The following is a 16,078-nucleotide window of genomic DNA, read 5'->3' on the forward strand; positions in this document are numbered from 1 at the left end:
TCTCTAAATTCCAGTCTGGCTTCCGCCCTCTCCACTCGACTGTCTCGGCGTTGATTCAAATGTGCGATGATTGGTCTGATAATATGGATAAGGGAAAATTGACAGGTGTAGTTTTTCTTGATATTCGTAAGGCCTTTGACTCAGTTGATCATTCGATTTTACTAGAGAAAGTTAAGTTTTATGGAGTCGCTGATAGAGAATTGATGTGGTTCAAGTCTTATCTTACTGCCCGACAACAACAATGTTTAGTAAATGGTTGCTTATCTTCTCAAAGTAACTTACTCTGCGGAGTTCCCCAAGGCTCTATTCTTGGCCCTCTCCTTTTCCTTATCTACATAAATGATTTACCAAATTGTTTAAAATTCACTACCCCCTGTTTATATGCAGACGATACTCAAATCTTTACCTCTAGTTTTGATATTGGCGCACTTGCCAATAATATAAATTCTGATTTAAAAAATATAAGCGACTGGCTCACTGTTAATAAGCTCCAATTCCATCCTCTCAAAACTAAGTTAATGGTTATTGGGTCAACATATAATTTGAACACTAAATCTAGAGATTTACCTAATGCAATCTCCATTGATAATAATTTGGTTTCACGCGTAACCTCTAACAAATGTTTGGGAGTTCTACTAGATGAAAAGCTTACATTTGAAACTCATATTGAGTATATATGTAAAAAGGCATGTGCTGGCATAGGTGCTTTGAGAAGAATTAAGCCTTTTGTCCCCCTCTGCACCCTCGTAACTTTATACAGATCACTCATTCAACCTTATTTTGATTACTGCTCACCCCTGTGGGATACATGTGGTAAGCAACTAAAAAATAAATTACAAAAAATTCAAAATCGTGCGGGAAGGGTTATTACAGGCTCTTCATATGATGTTAGGTCCACAGATGTGTTGAATAACCTGAAATGGAAATCCCTTGAAACCAGGCGCTTCCATACAAAGGCTACCCTTATGTATAAAATCCTCAATGATCTATCTGCCCCCCAACTGAGTAACTCCTTTGTAAAGCTAAATGATACTAACATAAATTACAATCTTAGGAATATCGAGACTGATCTAGCACTTCCAAGGCCATACACAAATTTTTTGAAGCGCAGCTTTAAGTATAGTGGTGCAATGCTCTGGAATAATCTTCCCTATGAGGCAAAGACCGCAAAATCGCTTTCTGATTTCAAACGCAAACTTGCGTCCTCGCCCTTCATGCTTTCTATTGGATCACACTGATTCTATGTAATATACTTCTATTTTAAATATATATATATATATATATATATATATATACTTTATTGTAACGTGTTTACCTACGCCCCACCTGGAAACCAGCTTTTGTTGTGTGTGGCTAGCGTAGTGAAATAAAGTTGTATTGTATTGTATTGTAAATTGACCCAAGTACACCCCCCCACCCGGGCAACTGCCTACTGATAATTTGCCAGCTGTCTGAGAACGTCACCGGAAAATATATAATTTTAATATGTTATTGAAATGATTTGTCGAATGTAAAATATGTGCCAATGAACTTTCCTTAATTTGCATCAACAGAGTAAGAAGTCCATAACACAAAAGTGTCGAATCTCTCTCATTTGGCCTTGGCCAATCAGTTTACGGTATTATCCAAATTTAGAATACAGGTCCCGCCAGATAATGGCCAATCAGATTGGGCTTAATGACCACAACTCTCTTGATTGCCCGCAACCAAGTACCCGCACGAGGGATTGCACGTGCTAAACGCTAAATCGTGCGCGGAACGCACTGCTGCTACGTTTTGTTCTTACAAAATCTAGCAGAAGCAGTACTAAAATTAGACAATAAGAGATTTAGCATAACGTTAACGTGACACGCGACGCCAAAAGTGACCACGTGACCATGATTTTCCCGCCATTTTCTACATTTGCGGGATGCCGCTTGCCGTTTCTACGTGAAAGTAGGGATTTTCGCGTTTGCCGTTTGCGGAAAAATTTAAAGCATCCAAAACCATTTTCCGGTATGAAAAAGGAGGAAAAAGTTAGGTTTCATGCCTACAGAGTACAAACTGACTCCTTGCCTCTAAATTTTCTTCATGAACTCATGTTTACTTTCAGTTAACCGACAAAACAGCTTCATCGAAACTCTCAAAATTTGACGGGAACCGGTAAGGATTTTCATTTTATGTAGCGTCTTTTTCTACAAACAATGTTTAAAAAGACTCCGAGTTTTTGTTTTTGCATTTTAGTAACTAAATGCTCGAGTTGCTGTGGGTCCCACCTAAAGTCCCTCCATCTGCGCGATCCCTGCAATCATGTCATTAGTTTCTATCCACAAGTTTTCAATTGAGTCTATTTTCAGGTCATTTCTTATTGAGAATGAATAGCCTAAACTAACATATAAAGCGACACCACCACCTGTCGAAAAGGTGCGATTTTCATTAACTAAAGTGTAACCTGGAATTTGAAAACAGGTATTATCAGTTTCAGAAGTAAACCATGTCTCGGAACAAGCGATAAAATCAAACTTACATGAAATCGAATCCAAAAGATTACACATTTGATCAAAATGTTGTTTCAAGCTTCTTGTATTTATATGAATAGCAGAGTATTGAGGTTTGACAGTACGAGACAACTCATTAATTTCTTCGATTGTGTAAATCTCATGATCATTTGATAATTACTCATGCGCAGTAAGCGCATTAGGTATAAAATACCCTCCGTTTCTTGTTTTCCGTGTCACATTAGTGCATGGAAATTTATGCGTGCATACATTTACATACATGACTGTAACTTTAGGTGGGGCGTGGGGTAGGGGATTATTCAAAACAATTAGTAGCTGCTGAAAAATGTATTGTTGAGTTAGAAAAATAAATAAAAAGACTTGAAAAGAAGTAGTAGAGTCTTAAAATGTATAACAACAATGAAAGCAAGGTGACACACGAAAACACCGGTGTGGCCGACACATCACGCAGGCGCACAACCATTTCACCCGGTCAATTAGCAGCCATGGACATGGGTTGGGAACAGCAAAACTGTTCTTCCACGGCAAGCGTGTGGGAAGGTGGATCACATGCTATTGTTGTTGTTTTTAGTTTACGTGACACACCGATCTCTTAATGTGATCCACCTTCCCACACACTCGCCGTGGGAGAACAGTTTTGCTGTTCTCAACCCAGCTTACCACATGTATGGCATGTGAACACACCCGCCTGGCATGTTAGCTACGCCATGCTGATGAGGCCCAAAAGGCCGAAACAGCTGTCCATGGTTGCTAATTGACCGGGTGAAATGGTTGTGCGCATGCGTGCTGTGTTGGCCACACCGGGTTGGTGTTAGCGTGTGTCATCTTGCTTTTGTTCTTGTTAAAATGTATGTATGCTTGGAATATCAGTCCATTTTGCATGACAAAATAAACGGTGCGTGTTTGAAGAAATCAGCCATCCCTCTCATGCATATATGTTTCAAGCCCTTAAGTAGACTTGCCGCAATTCCACCTCACGAGAATCCCGGGAGAAAATGTTTTGGCGAGCGAAGCGTGATTTTTCGGACGTGAATCTACACGAGACGAAGGACTTTTGAAAGTCTAGCCCTTAAGATGTGTCATTTTCTCTTGGATGTGCATGGTCGCGCCCGAATCATCGCATCATGACTGTTCAAACTTTGTGATTGTAGTCGCGGTCGTACGGCCCGGGTTGAACGGATCGAGCTGTTAGAATAAATCTTTTTCGATTGTTTAGCCAAAGGTAAGTTGTTGACATTAAAGACAAAATTATATATTTTTTTTCTAATTTGTTTTACAAATAAACACTTTGCACGAGAGCGGCGATCGACATATAAGGTCATTGAAACTGATCTCCATCAACATGCCGGTCATCTCAGCTGCTAGTGATCTTTGAGAACCTTAGAGCAGCTTTGAGCGAAACTGAGAATACCTGAGAAAAACTTATCCGACTTTTAGCAATCTGAACTGTTCTTAGAACTACTGCTGTTGTTAGTATGGGCATGCGACGAAGTCAAAATGGGGAATTCTTTCAACAACGCAGACCGCAGGTAACCCAGGCTCACTGTGTGTGCCACATAGGTAGATATAGAGAACATAAGTTGAGGTCTGGACATCTGCAAGAAAATGGGAATAAAAATCGATGAAACTTACCATGTGGTGAGCTGTTGTTGTCTTTAATACGTATACGAAGTTTCGGGAAAAATGGTCCCCGTTCACCTTCCTTCATAGTATAGTGACAAGGTAGGAGACGGAAGCCAGCGTACGCGTAGGGACTCCGATCGACCCAAAACAAGCACGATTTTTTTCTTGAAAATCGAATCCAGTCGCTAAATAAACACGCCAGGCTCATGGAACATGAATTTCTCTAAGCCATGAATCCACTGAATCATCTCCAGGTAGCAACGCGAAGCCACCAGACGCCGTAAAACTTGTAAGTTAACCTGCTACCTGGTAAAATGGCGGCCAGAAAGCGTTGTCCTCGCGAAGTGTCCAATTGGAAATGGCACTGAACTCGGGACGCCTGGTGACGAGGAGAATATATGTCCCCCTGGAGGGAGGGGAGTCCCAGATTGCTCATTGAGTTTTGTTTTTAGCAATTTGGGACTCCCCTCCCTCCAGAACTTATTATACTCGTCACCAGGCGTCCAGAGTTCAGTGCCATTTTGAATTGGACACTTTGCGAGGACAACGCTTTCTGGCCGCCATTTTAGCAGGTTAACTTTAAGTTTTACGGAGTCTGGTGGCTTCGCGTTGCTACCTGGAGACGCTTCAGTGGATTCATGGCTTAGAGAAATTCATGTTCCACGAGCCTGGCGTGTTTATTTAGCGACTGGATTCGATTTTCACGAAAAAAATCGTGCTTGTTTTGGGTCGATCGGAGTCCCTACGCTGGCTTCCATCTCCTACCTTGTCACCATACTATGAAGGAAGGTGAACGGGGACCATTTTTCCCAAAACTTCGTATACGTATTAAAGACAACAACAGCTCACCACATGGTAAGTTTTATCGATTTTTATTTCCATTTTCTTGCAGATTTCCAGACCTAAACTTCGCCTCATATGCTCTCTATATTTATCTATGTGGCACACACAGTGAGCCTTGGTCACCTGTGCACAGACTAGTCGTTGATATGCATTCGGTTTATTTGCTCTGCAAAGGAATTTATAGGATGCTTTAAGGGGAAATTCTGGTTTTCTGTCTTACTTTTGTTTTACTTAGAGGTCATTTATTTGCCAGTATTGAAAAGTTTGGTTCACATTTATGAAATGTAACAAATTAATCATCTGTGGCTTTACAAAGATCTATTTGTATCGCTTTTTATACATTCCTGAGTTAATTCAACTCGCAAATGACGTACAAACAACCCAGGTCCAGGAGAGGTCCAGGAATTGTTGATCCAACTAAAACTATTGCCCCACCATACAGTCAAGGTAATGTTGAAGTATTTGGTACGGCAAATGCAGGCACACAACCTGTGGCAATGTCTCTGTCGGCACTTGTTTAAAATTTTAGAAATCCAATAACCTCTTCAGCTGACTTGGTTCAAATTATAAACATTGGGAATAATATGTATTCAGCTTTGTCACAATCATGCAAACAGGGACTCCTATTTTGACAGATTTGCCTGTTATGGTTATAACGTAAGCTACATTAATTATCAGTTGACATCAGAACCCATAAGGGTTGAAACGTGTAACGGCCCATTGTGTGCTGGGAAACAAGCTTGTGAATATCAATTTTCTAAGTACCATATTTGGAACAACGAGAGCGAGAAGTTTCCAAATATGGTACTTAGCACTGAAACATTCAACCAATCAGTTCGCACTGAATATTCGGAAGCTGTGAACGTGTGTTACACGTTTCAACCCTTATGGGTTTCTGTTGACATACAGTGATAGTTATAGTGGTTTGCTAAATAGTGCACTTCCTATAATTTCAGACTTTCCTTATGTTATATCAATGTTAGCTGCCTTTGATTCCAGTTTGCTCATGGATAATTATCATGCATATATGTTAACACTTGAACTTTACACAGTAGCAATATACTGTCTGCCTAATGGGAAGTGTAAAATTTTTTACTCTCATGGCAGAGATTTATTAGGTATGGGACCCATTTGCAACATGTACTTCAATTGAAATAGATTCATTAATGAATTTGGTGCAACCTTTTCAGAATATATGTGCACAAACATCTGTTGCTTATGAGATTAAAATGTGTTAACATTATTTAAATGTATTTAGCAACAGTGGAAGCATTGTTCATTCATTATATGTTCGAAACCAAAAATTTAAGACCCTAGGAGCACTTAAATGTTTATCTTTGTTCTTGCAAAGAATGTTCTGCTGTGTCATTTTATTCTATTTGTTTTTCCACCTCAAAAGTCTTGTAACTATTGCACCTCTCAAACAGTTGATAGTATCATTGAAAATGGAAGAGCAATTTATCAGAAATGTTACTCCAGCAAAATATGTTTTTATTTCTGATTTTCTAAAGAAATTAGACGTAGGCCGCTGGCCATGTAAAAGTTAATCATAGAGCAAGATGTCAGGGAAATTTATCTTGTAATGTGGTTCCCAGTAAACAACATCTTAAAACTGCCATTTTGGATAATAAGGAAAGCAGCACAGCCTTTTTGATGTGAATTTCTAGCTACTGCATTAGTTGTGTTTTCCAGTGGTATGTGTTGTGTCTCACGACAGAGGATGGACTCGTTCTCTAACGCAACAGTCAAATAGTTTTATTAAACATGGCGATCTCTCAAACACTGCTGAAAAAGCACATGGCATGCGTGCGCATGTGAAATGGTAACACCGCTGAATAACTGTTGTGACATAGCATCCCTCCCCCCAATTACAGACGAGCGGGTTCAACAAACAAGCAAAGTCAGTTGTAAGTTCAGTCTTTCAGGTGGTTTCCGTAACCGAGCAGGATAACGTCTAGCCGGTGTCCCCGTGCTGCTAAGGGCAACAGTCGCCTGGTCCCTTGCGGTACTGACAGGGGTGTTCCTCTGCACTTGAACCCTCAATGTTGTCAGGTGTCGGGAACTGCAGAACTTCTCTTCCAATATTGCTTGCTGTTTGTGGGATAGCTGTGAACACAGCTGAGCTCTGTTGTTGTTGTTGTTCGCCCCCTTGGTCAGATCTTAGGGGCAGGGCAGACCCCTTGAGTTGATCAATGTGGCTCCGCCAAACTGTGTTGGGTGCAATTCTAACTTCATATGTTAAGGGTCCCCTCTGAGCTGTTATGACCCCAGGCATCCACTTGTTTCCGCCACGATAGTCTCGGGCAACAACTTCTTGACCTACATCCAGCTTGCGTCTGTGCATATTGCTTAGACTCAACTCCAGGTCTTGCTGCTTATCCTCTACTCTCTTCCGTATGTTGGGCTTTAGTGCATCAAGTCTTGTCCGAATATTCCTTCCCATGAGTAGCATGGCTGGCGTCTCCCCTGTTGTTGCACGTGGTGTTGTTCTATAGGCTAGTAAGAAGTTCGCCAGTTTCCAGGAGAGTGGATTCCTTTCGGTTGCTGCTGCCCGCAGAGCTTGTTTGAACGTTCGTACGAACCGCTCGGCGTTGACCGTATGTGTTTGATGTCATTGTTTCTCATGAAGGATTTAAATTCTTCAGCTACGAATTGGGGCCCATTGTCGCTGACTAATTGTTCTGGTAAGCCGTGGGTAGTAAAAAGCTTTCTCAATTCTTCAACTGTTTTCGTGGCCGTTGTCGAACTCATCTTTACCACTTCTAGCCATTTGGAGTGCGCATCAACAGCAACGAGGAACATTTCCCCTAAGAATGGTCCAGCGAAATCAACGTGTATCCGTTTCCAGGGACGAGCTGGCCATTCGCACGAGTGCAATGGTGCGGTTTCCGGGTTTTTCTGGGTGAGTTGACAGCCCGTGCATTCTTTTGTCATCTGTTCAATTGCTTTATCCATCCCCGGCCACCACACGTAGCTTCTGGCCAAGGCTTTCATCTTGACAACACCAAGGTGACCACTATGGAGTTCATTCAATACTTGTATCTGGTACTTTGACGGGATTATCACGCGTGTTCCCCACATCAGGCAGCTGTCTTGGACAGTAAGTTCATCTTTTCTTCTGTAATATGGTTCCAGCTCTTCCTCGCACTTTGTTGGCCACCCTTGCTTTGTATGTTCTAACACACGCGATAAAACAGGATCCCTTTGGGTTGCCTGGCGGATCATACCCACACTGATAGGAAGAGACATTTGGAAAACTTCCACGGGGTCCACTGTCCACCGTTCACTTTCCCTTGTTACAGGTAGGCGTGATAGCCCGTCAGCATTTCCGTGCTAGGTGGTGTTCTTGTATTCAATGCTGTAGTTAAACCCTGCAAGGAAGAGCGCATAACGCTGTAGGCGAGCAACTGTCATTGCTGGTATCCCTTTCTTTGGATGGAAAATCGAAGTCAGAGGTTCATGATCCGTTACAAGTGTGAAATGACGACCAAAGAGGTTACAGGTGGAACTTCTTAACTCCCCACACTAGTGCCAATGCTTCCTTATCAATCTGAGAATAGTTCTTCTCTGTCTTACTGAGGGTGCGAGATGCAAACGCGATGGGTCTCTCGGAGCCGTCATCCACAATGTGTGACAAGACAGCTCCAATGCCAACTGGTGATGCGTCACAAGCTAGTCTTAAGGGTCGTCCGGGATCATAGTGGGTGAGGACCATGTCTGACGCGATGAGCTCCTTCACTTTTATGAAAGCTTCCTCACAGTCTGTGGTCCACTTCCATTGTTTACCTTGTTCTAAGAGCTGATTCAGGGAGTTTAAGGTGGTGGCTAGGTTGGGCAGGATCTTGTGGTAGAAGTTCACTAGTCCCAAAAATGAACGAACTTGTTGGACATTCTCTGGCCTTGGGGCGTTGACAACTGCATCAACTTTCTCTTGAGTTTTGTGTAATCCATCCTTGTCTACTTCATGGCCACAGTAGGTTACTTTCTTTTGGAAGAACTCGCACTTTTCCCGGTTTGCTCGTAGACTATGTTCTTGCAACCTCTTTAGAACTTCTTCCAGGTGGTCAAGGTGTTCTTGGTCGTTCTTGCCTGTAATGATGATGTCGTCCAGAATGCAACTTGTACCTCCCACTCCGTCTAAGACTTGATCTATTGATCTTTGCCAAATGGCTGGGGCTGAGGTTATTCCGAATACAAGGCGGTTATATCGGTATAACCCTTGATGAGTGTTGATCGTCAAATACTCTTGTCAGTTTTCATCTAACTCCATCTGGTGATAGGCCTGTTTAAGATCAATTTTAGTAAATGACTGTCCTCCCGCAAGCTTTGCGAAAATGTCATCAATGCGGGGGAGTGGGTATTCTTCCACCTGCAGCTGAGGGTTTACTGTGTTCTTGTAGTCGCCACAGATTCGTACGGTACCATTTGGTTTGACTACTGGTACAACAGGGGTCGCCCAGTCGCTGAATTTGACTTTATGTATTATACCTTCTCTTTCCAGACGCTTCAGCTCTACTTCTACCTTTGGTTTAATGGCATAGGGCACGGGTCTTGCTTTGCAAAACTTAGGTTGGTTACCTTCCTTTAAGGTGAGTTTTGCTTTCGTCGACTAGAGCGTGCCAACTCTATCTTGGAATACTTCACTGTAATCTTCAAGGAGCCTCTCTAATCTTTTCTGAGTTTCCTGTGTCGGCTGTATGTGTGCAATGGAACAGATGAGCTTCCAGTCAAGTTGGATTTGATGCAGCCAATCTCTCCCAAACAGAGCGGGACCGTGCGTGTCTACGACATATAATGTCAAGTCCTTGACTTGGTTGTTGTGTTCCACGCGAACATCAAGTTTGCCCTCGGGTGTAAGCCTTTCTCCTGAGTATGTCTTTCAGAATGGCTACTGTCTTTACGAGGGGTGTTTTTGGGAACAATTCCTTGTATTTCTGAAAAGGTAGTGTGGATATCGCTGAACCTGTATCTAGCTCCATCTTTAGGTTCTGTCCATTCACCTTTGGTTCCACCCAGATAACATTATCGATTGTCTGTCCGACGTTATTGACTTCTAAGGATCCTATTAAGGTGTCATCATCCAGCTCTTTGTCCACCCCCAAAGAGTGTAATTTTTGGTTCACTTTCTTCGGTTTTTCCCGATCGGTGGTCTGCTGATTCCTTTCTGAACGGCAAACTCGTTGGATGTGTCCTACTTTCCCGCACTTACGGCAGTTCGCATTCTTAAAATGGCACTCTTCTGATGAATGTAAATTGGATCCACATCGGTAACAACGTCATTTTGACCATACCTCATCTCTCGCATTCTCCACTTTCCCTGTTCAGTTTGTGTACTTCTGACTCATTCTTCCCTTGTAACTCAAGTGAGTCTTTTGCCGCTGCTTCCATCGATAAGGCAATTTGTGTCGCCTTGGCTAATGTCAAGTCACGCTCGGAAAGTAGTCGCTTCTGGATAAGTGCGTTGTTTAGTCCGCACACCAATCTATCCCTCAGCGAGTCATCTAAATTAGTGCCGAATTCACAGTGAAGGGAGAGTGTCTTTAATTCAGCTAGGTAGGCACTTACGGTTTCACCTTCGAGTTGGTGACGTTTGTGAAGACGGAACCTCTCTGCGATAAGTAGTGGTTTGGGGCACAGATGTTGTTGTAGGGTAGCAACAATAGCGTCGAAGGTCAAGGAAGATGGTTTTGCTGGAGCGCACAAACTGCGTAATAATATATATGTTTTGTTCCCCATAAGGCTAAGTATCACCGCTGCGTGTTTTTCTTTCTTGATTTCGTTAGCGATGAAGTACTGTTCCACTCGCTCTACGTACGCATCCCAATTGTCCGTAGTTTGGTCGAAAGCTTTGATCTTTCCAATTGACATCATTATCGTATGATGTTCACTAGTTGCTTCTCACTGTGTAAAATCCTCGTCGCCAATCTGTTGTGTCTCACGACAGAGAATGGACTCGTTCTCTAACGCAACAGTCAAATAGTTTTATTAAACATGGCGATCTCTGAAACACTGCTGAAAAAGCACATGGCATGCGTGCGCCTGTGAAATGGTAACACCGCTGAATAACTGTTGTGACATAGCAGTATGCAAAGCAAAAGATGAGTTACCACGTTTTTGTATAGAATGGTTCTGAACCAAAAAATGTAGCAAAAGTATTTTCAAATGTAGATTCTGTTATTGATCTCTTTTGTTCTATTATTCAAAGTAAATTTAATTGTTTTGAAACAAACTATGAGGTTGCATTTCTTAGATAATTATGTGAATTATCAAATATAGAAAGGAAACAAATAATAAGAAAGCATAAATCTACTTCAGAAATCGCAGCAAACTGGAAGAAAGAGGAGAGAAATTTACAGCCCAATGGACCCAGAGAAAAAATAAGAACTTCCTTCAAATTGTTTTGAAAAGTACAGGTCTATGGATCCATCGAAAACAGACTCTTTCAAATAAAGGTGAAAAGTATAGGTCAATGAACTCACACGATAAAGAGCAACTTCTCTCAAATAGATTCTTGTAACACCTATATACCTTTTTTGTGGTGTACAATAAAGTTATTATTATTATTATTATTATTATTATTATTATTATTATTATTATTAACAAAAGTACAAATAAATATGATTGGGTAAAGAAAGTTGTGCAGAACGGATGCCAAAGATTTGCTCTGTACGTTTTGGTTATTCTATTTAAATACTTTTGTTTAAGATTAACTACTAACACAAGTCTGTCTTAAAAACACATTTTGCCTTTGCCAACGTCATGTCTGAAACCCGAAATTCGAAGACATCTGTCGGCGCTGGAGCTGAAATGAATCCGCACGGAGAATTTGTGACGACCGCCATGTTGAGAGAGATGCTTCAAGTTCAGGAAAGAATGTTTAAATCCCTTTTACAGTCTCTCCTAGAAAATGTTAATTCTCTATTAGATGCGGTGATTGGAACCGTGTCTGAACTAAAGGCAGGTTTAAGCATTTGTCAAGTAGATGCAAAAGATCTTAAGGAGAGTCTTGAATTCTCCCAAAAAGATATTGACGATCTGAAGCCATATGCAACCAAACTTGCGAACGTCAAGGCCGATATCGAAGACATTTATGACTCCATCGATTACCACATGGACAAACTAGAGTATTTAGAGAACCAATGTCGAAGGAATAACATTAGAGTTGATGGGATATTGGAGGCGGAGAACGAATCGTGGGACGTTACAGAGGAGAAAGTAAGCTTGCCATGGTGAAATCTGGGTCTTTTCCCAGCTTCCAATGCATCTTTCATCACCAATCTCAATTGATTCTTCTTTTGTCGGTCTTCCCATATCAGTTCGTCCGAAACACGCACACCATCACGTAGATCCCTCTTCTTTTTGATAACTCTAAAACGCTCTAGACCGTACAAAAACTTGGCTAAAATCGGTCTAGGAGTGCCATCATCCTTGAAGGGCCCGATCCTGTGGGCGTTCTCGATGTTTGGTTGCAATTGGAGATCATTCACCAGGATATCACAGAGCTTTGCAATACAATCTTTGCCTCTTGACTCAGGGATATTATAAAATCTCAAATTATAATCTCTAGAATATCTCTCCAGGGACAGTAGTCACTCGTAGTTGTCATCAATATCTTTTGCATACTTCGTGATATCGTTCTCGATTCGGTCAATTCTTTTGTTAGTGTCATGCAGGTCTCCTGTTAATACCTCCAGCTTTACATCCAACGCTTCTTTTAATTTGGAAATCGAGCTTTCATTCATCTTGGTTTGACTCTGGAGGGATTCAATGTCTCTTTGAATCTGGACTTGAGTTCCTTTCATCTCTTTCAAGTCATCACTTATTAGACTTAACTGATGGCGCACGAAAGTTTCAAAATCTTCTTCCGCCGTTTCCTTTAGTTTCCCTCTTTTTCCAAACATAGTTTGTTCCTTGTTAGTTAAATTAGTTTAGAAACGAGTAAAATATATGTGGAAAGAAAACAAGAAATTTATCTCAAGTAGGCAGAGCTAATGAAAACGCGCCCATTTTGTGCTCATATCGTCCACATAACCTCAAATGTGGCCATTTCACGCTGAAAAAAATGTACCAAAATGTAAAAAGCAGGTGTGGAGCGTGCAGAGCTGTTGTTTTTGCTCATAAAACGCATGATTGTGTTTCGCAGGTTCTCGTCTTCAAGGACGTCCGCTCATCGTCGTCGCTTGAAAAGTATGAGAAGCCTAATATTCACCTCCGAGCAGCCGATGAAAAGCAAAATGGCTTCGGGTCATCATAATTTTAATCATTCTTTAACTTTTAATTGGAATATACTTAAATTATTAGTGGACTCAGTATCGATAAAAAGTGGTGAATATGCTCACTGGTCATTGCTTATAACATCACCATTTTATCTTAACCACTTATATTTTTCTTTTGTCTTCGTTTAGCACTGATTGATGCAAGCTACTGAAAATGCTTGTGTCGCAGATCCGAGAAATTAATTGTAATTTAAACAAGATGGGTTGATATGGCACAATATGATGCCACGTTTATATTTTATGGACGGCCCAGTTGTCTAAAAGCCGATTAACGTTTATTTGCGATTCAATACCTTAACCTAAACAATGTAATGCTAACGGAAAAACAAGAGTCTAAGTCATAATTTAAGGCTTAAAACGCCGGTAGTGGAAGGTTTTTTGATCAATAAAAGATAAACAAATATTGAAGTTTCCAGTGATCCAGGATTATCTCGTATGAGCTTTCAACAACTGGGCACGGACTTTACGAACAAAAACAGATTAACAAATGGAGCAAATAGCCAGCCGTCCATGAGTAGTGTTGAGTGTTGAGTAGTGTTTAGTGTTGAGTCGTTTATTACTCGTTTAATGGCAAAATAATTAACTTGGTGAATTTAAATAAAAGCAGTATTTCCTTTTTGGCATAGTGATATTGTCAGTGAAGCACCCACTTTCAGTTTCATTCTATGAGCTTTACCCGACGCTATTACAACGTCAAAAAGAGTTTCCATATTTTTTCATTGCTTATGGCTATAAGTTTTCGTACCTTTTCGTTTAAAGAGTGATGAGACGAAAAGTTGGAAATGTTTGCTTTCACTGTCAACCAATGACTATTGAATTTCGTTGAATCTCGGTTAGCAAAGACTTTGGCTAACCGAGCAAGACATCTGAAGTTAGTTTCGCGTAAAACGTTATCTGAAATTTTTGTCTCGTGACGAGATCATTCAATTCTTTTGGTTATCGAAAGCTTAAAATGCGGTCAATTTTGCATGAAAAAGGTGAACTGGCATATCCGAAGCGACAAAGAATTGTCAGCCTTTAAAGCGGTTTTCTATAATTTTTTCAGCCAAGCGACACCACTATTCACAAATCTCCATAACCATAACCTTCAAAGATTGAAACATTTGATGACCCTCAATTCGGCCTGCATGAGTAAGACTGAAACCAAAATGATAAATACCTGCATCTCATCTGCGCCGAGAGCATCTCTAGCAAATTTCTGCAGCTCGTTTCCAATTAACATTGGATCCAAGAGGTTTCCGTTCACTTGCCACGACAAAATGACAAAAGAAAAGCAAAGAAACACAAACGTATTCGTTGCCTTTACATCAAAACAATGCGTAGCCATGTCTTCACCTGCTGATCAATTGATCGGAGTTTAACTGTTCCGGTGAGTGAGTGGCAATTAAGTGTTGCCGCCTACGTGCGTCAAAAACTACGTAACCTAAAAAAAGACCAGGTGAAGTAAAACTACAGCGTGGAATGCAACTCAAATTGCTTCCTTGTGTTTTAAAAGCAATTTGAGGTTAGAAGTACTTAACAACTTACACATAATTTTTTTTTTAACGAATTCTGAAGATTTTTTCGCATGAAAACTGATGTAACGCGGAGTAAAAAAATATTAATTCAAGCTCATAATTAAGGAAGCAAGGCATGAATTTCGCTCAGTTAGATGATAACGCGGTCGATTATTTCCATAATTTTCGAGAGAGGTCCAATATCAATGAGTTCCTGTTTTTAAATTTGCTAGAGTGGACCCCCAGACCTTCCGGTTTTTGACTTTCATATGCTCGAGGTTAAAAGAACGCGCATATCAAAGTAAATTATATTGCGATTGGGAGATTTTGTGATGAAAAACGTTTACCGCAAAAACTAATTCTAGGCGAATTGCATTGTTACTTAAGTGCGACTACGTTAACGATTTGGGGAGAAATTCTTGTCTCCAAGAAAGATTATTGTCATTTTCATAGTAAATTCAGTAGCAATAAGGCTAATGCTTTTTCGGAGGACTAAAACTTGAACTGGGCATACGATGACCAGGCAGTTTAATTACGTTAGTAATAAGGAATACAAACAGTTGGATAAGTCAGTTAAACAATGGCTAAATATCCATCATATTCGAAAAGTTAACTCGGACAACCGTCAGAATTAGTAGGTTAACCAAGTTTGCTTTCATTATGTAGTAACCGCACGATGAATTGCTCAAATCTTCTTTCAAACCGTTGCAAATCCTCTTTTTTACGTAGTTCAATCAAACTAGACAATAATCAAGCTTGGTAAATGCATGACAATGCAAACGATTTTCCAGTCAGACTTCAATCAGTTTATTTAAAGGGGCTGTGTAACGGCGGAGCAGTTGATTTTGTGCAATGGCCACTACTCGCTATAAAACTTTACGTCAACCCTGAATTTACTTTTAAACTAGCAGTAATCAAGGATTAATGAGGTGACTTCGATTCCTGATTTGTCATCGACGAGGCATTTGAAAGAACTTGTATATTTTGGGGAGAATCGTTTTGCACCCTCAGTTTTCTACTGTTTATTCAAGCCGTAACACTATCACACGAGAAAAAGGTAATTTGTGCCAGAACAAAATGGCGTCGAAACCGTTAGCATCACGATAGATACCCGGCTTGGGACATCCCATGGGACTGACCCGATTAGAATGCGTTCTCCTCGAAAGCAACGATACAACTTAAAGCGTCGTGACAAAAAAATGTCTGTCGAGCATGCATAATTTAAGTGACAACAGTTTTCAAAACTCCAAATCCAATCCGTTCAGTTAATCCTCTTCCGATTTTGCCATTTCTCCTAAGTTTTGTATTTCCAACTTCATTCAAACTTTCCGTCAATGCTTTA

At 40.7% G+C, this 16,078-nt stretch overlaps 2 protein-coding genes across 2 annotated transcripts in view; one reads left to right on the top strand and one right to left on the bottom strand.

Annotated features, from left to right (window-relative positions):
- The window catches only part of LOC138056612 (VWFA and cache domain-containing protein 1-like), a 36,165-nt gene extending 21,508 nt beyond the window's left edge, over positions 1–14,657 (bottom strand). Inside the window, exon 1 of the mRNA XM_068902452.1 lies at positions 14,400–14,657. Coding sequence (XP_068758553.1) covers positions 14,400–14,567 — 168 coding nt within the window. The 5' untranslated portion in view covers positions 14,568–14,657. The remainder of the gene's footprint in view (positions 1–14,399) is intronic.
- On the top strand, positions 10,973–13,832 carry LOC138057777 (uncharacterized). Its single transcript, XM_068903707.1, has 2 exons — positions 10,973–12,179; positions 13,108–13,832. Exons 1-2 carry the CDS (start codon positions 11,724–11,726, stop codon positions 13,216–13,218), a joined length of 567 nt encoding a protein of 188 aa, XP_068759808.1. The 5' UTR covers positions 10,973–11,723; the 3' UTR covers positions 13,219–13,832.
- Positions 14,658–16,078: the final 1,421 nt, after the last annotated feature.

The sequence above is a fragment of the Montipora capricornis genome, chromosome 7 (assembly GCF_036669925.1).
Source record: "Montipora capricornis isolate CH-2021 chromosome 7, ASM3666992v2, whole genome shotgun sequence".
NCBI classification, from domain to species: Eukaryota; Metazoa; Cnidaria; class Anthozoa; order Scleractinia; family Acroporidae; genus Montipora; species Montipora capricornis.